At 47.6% G+C, this 3271-nt stretch overlaps 1 protein-coding gene across 4 annotated transcripts in view; it reads right to left on the reverse strand.

The window, feature by feature from the left end:
- Window positions 1-2323: 2323 nt before the first annotated feature.
- Window positions 2324-3271, reverse strand: part of LOC122544201 (protein BTG3-like) — a 9555-nt gene continuing 8607 nt past the window's right edge. For all 4 annotated transcript variants that reach the window (XM_043683257.1, XM_043683255.1, XM_043683256.1 and 1 more), the window contains exon 5: window positions 2324-2716. In XM_043683257.1, coding sequence (XP_043539192.1) covers window positions 2513-2716 — 204 coding nt within the window. In that variant the 3' untranslated portion in view covers window positions 2324-2512. The remainder of the gene's footprint in view (window positions 2717-3271) is intronic.

Below are 3271 nucleotides of genomic sequence, written 5' to 3' on the forward strand. Positions count from 1 at the left end.
GCTTTTCCAGCAACACATTTTCAGCTCTGATCTCCAGCATCTGCAGTCCTCACTTTCTCAACAAAGAGATGACAACCCAGTTAAACAAATACTTTGGATTGGTCTTCACTAAGGAAGACACAAATGATCTACAGGAAATGCTGGGGACACAAGGTCAAGCATGAAGGAGATCCTTATAAGTCAGGAAATGGTATTGGGGAAATTGAGAAGATTTGTAGCTCAGGTTGAAGTTCTGGATGTAGGTTTGCTCGCTGAGCTGGAAGGTTAGTTTTCTCATTGCTCTGCTATTCTTCTGGCGAGTGGCGTGTTAAGGGGAGGTTTGTATTTAAGACATTTTGGGTAGTACTTGTTTTCTTAGGCATTCATGCAGGAAGTACATGAATTTTAACAAAACAGAACAAATAGGGTGAGTGAGACGATGACAGCAACCCAGCAATTATTATTCAATTCACAATTGGGAACACAAATGTACAGTCAATAAATATCAAGTTTCATTATAAAAACACTCCCATTCACAAATTGGAACAGTAACACTTTTCAAGTCTGCTGTCATTATTCTGATTTCTGTAAAGGATCGAGAGACAAGGAAGGGGGTTGGAGGTGTGGAAAGTGGGTCTGTGCCAGGGGGTTAACTCCCACTCCCCCAGCCCCTGGGGAGCTTGTATCCCTGGGTCAGAAGCACCAGACGTGTTCCGGAGATGAATGGAATATTCAGGAGAATCCAAGCTGCCAGGATTGTTAGGAAGGTGTATGGTGTGTTGGCTTTCATGGACAGGGGGATTGAGTTTAAGAGCCGCAAGGTTATGCTGCAGCTCTATGGAGCCATGGTTAGACCACAATTGGAATATTGTGTCCAGTTCTGGTCACCTCATTATGAGGAGGGATGTGGAAGCTTTAGAGAGGGTGCAGAGGAGATTTACCAGGATGCTGCCTGGACTGGAGGGCATGTCTTACAAAGAAAGGTTGAGGGAGTGAGAGCGTTTCTCACTGGAGCGGAAAAGGACGAGAGATGACTTGATAGGGGTGTACAAGTTGTTGAGGCATAGAGAGCCAGAGACATTTTCCCATCGTGGAGATGTCTATCACAGGGGCAGAGGACTTAATTTTAAAGGTGATTAGAGGAACATTTCAGGAAGATGTTGGAGCTAGGTTCTTTACACAGAGTGGCATGGTAGTTGAGTCAGATGCATTAGGGACATTTAAGCATCTCTTGACTAGACACACTGATGATAGTACAATGAAGGGTATGTAGGTTAGTATGATCTTAGAGTAGGATAAAAAGGTTGGCACAACATCGAGGGCTGAAGGGCCTGTACTGTGCTGTTCTACGTTTTATCTCTTCAGCAGGGGTGTAGAGGAGGGAGATCCTTACCTAGCCTGGGTGGGAGAGACACCAACAACTATTCACACATGGAGGGGGAGCAGCAGCTTAAAATAAATCCCAGAGTCCAGACTTTATTCCTCAACACCTCACCACCCCTGCCCCCCCCAATGAGAAAAGTTCTCCAAAACAAAAAAAAGGATATTTTTTAAATTGCCAAATAAATATTGCCGAACACATTATTTCATTGCCAGTTTCTGACCCCACAGGCTCCAGTCTGTTCCACCCCCAGTACTCTTTGGGCTATTCAGCAATGGCAGGCATCAAATCTTAGTTTGCTTTAAAAACCCGAGTGGGGCTCAAATTTCAACATGAATGAGCAATGAGGGGTCAGGAAAAATACCAATATTACATACTCTACAAGCCCAACGGGACATTAATTTAAACAGGTACACAGGATCAGAGCTATTGGGTGGCACGGTGGCACAGTGGTTAGCACTGCTGCCTCACAGCGCCAGAAACCCGGGTTCAATTCCCGCCTCAGGCGACTGACTGTGTGGAGTTTGCACATTCTCCCAGTGTCTGCGTGGGTTTCCTCCGGGTGCTCCGGTTTCCTCCCACAGTCCAAAGATGTGCAGGTGAGGTGAATTGGCCATGCTAAATTGTCCGTAGTGTTAGGTAAGGGGTAAATGTAGGGCTATGGGTGGGTTGCGCTTCGGCGGGTCGGTGTGGACTTGTTGGGCCGAAGGGCCTGTTTCCACATTGTAAAGTAATCTAATCTAAAAAAAATCTATTCCGTATTTGGTGAAAAACCTGAGCTTCTAGATTTATGACAGACACTGTCTCCATGCCAGAGAAAATATACACAGCCCCACAGGAGCAGTAGTGTGGATCTCATACTCATATATACAGGCAGAGTGACCTTTCTGCACACACACTCACACACATACATACACACACAGGCAGTGTGACCCTTTCTCCTCCTCCTCTCTCACACACAAACACACACACTCTCTCACATATACACACACACTGTCTCTCACACACTCTGAGACACACACACACACACACAGATGTACAATTCTCTTCCTTGCAGACTGCCTGTGCGAACGGACACAGTTCTGTCCAGCACAGCAGCCTCAGTACAAGCTAAGGGACGTATTCGATCTCTTTCTCCGGACTGGATTCCTGTCATTTGTACCGTTTGCCAAACTTCGAGTGTTGTGTCTGTCCCTGAGACAGGAGGAAGCCGGGGGGAGGTCTCAGGACCTTGTCCAGCCTTGGCATCAAGTAGTAGCTGACCAGGGGCACGGGCTGGTAGAAGGTAGCGTACTGGACCAGCTTGTGAGGATACTGGGGCCACACTGCAGCAGACTGGTATAAACCTCCGGGCACCTGGGAGGAAGAAAAGGGACAGTCAGAGGAATCAAACCAACAAGCCCCAATCTGGCCTGCAGACTGGACAGAATCTGCATTTCCATAGCGCCTCCCATCACCTCCATGTTCCCCAAAACACATCGGCAAGCTCCCCCTAGCATTAGTTCTTTAGTGTTATTGGTCGAGGGGCAAACTTTGGCGTCAAGACCCAGAGAAAGCTCTCAGAACAAACAGTGGCCGAGAGATCTTTTATACCCCTCATCAGCGCAGTGCTCTGACTCAGCACGGACCCTCCGGCAACCTTCAACTGGCTGCATCAAATTCACACACATTACACTGTTATTGTAGGGGCTGGAGGGGGTTAGAGAGATAGAGTCATAGAGATGTACAGCACGGAAACCGACCCTTCAGTCCAACCCGTCCATGCCGACCAGATATCCCAACCCAATCTAGTCCCACCTGCCAGCACCCGGCCCATATCCCTCCAACCCCTTCCTATTCATATACCCATCCAAATGCCTCTTAAATGTTGCAATTGTACCAGCCTCCACCACTTCCTCTGGCAGCTCATTC

The sequence above is a fragment of the Chiloscyllium plagiosum genome, chromosome 47 (genome assembly GCF_004010195.1).
Source record: "Chiloscyllium plagiosum isolate BGI_BamShark_2017 chromosome 47, ASM401019v2, whole genome shotgun sequence".
NCBI classification, from domain to species: Eukaryota; Metazoa; Chordata; class Chondrichthyes; order Orectolobiformes; family Hemiscylliidae; genus Chiloscyllium; species Chiloscyllium plagiosum.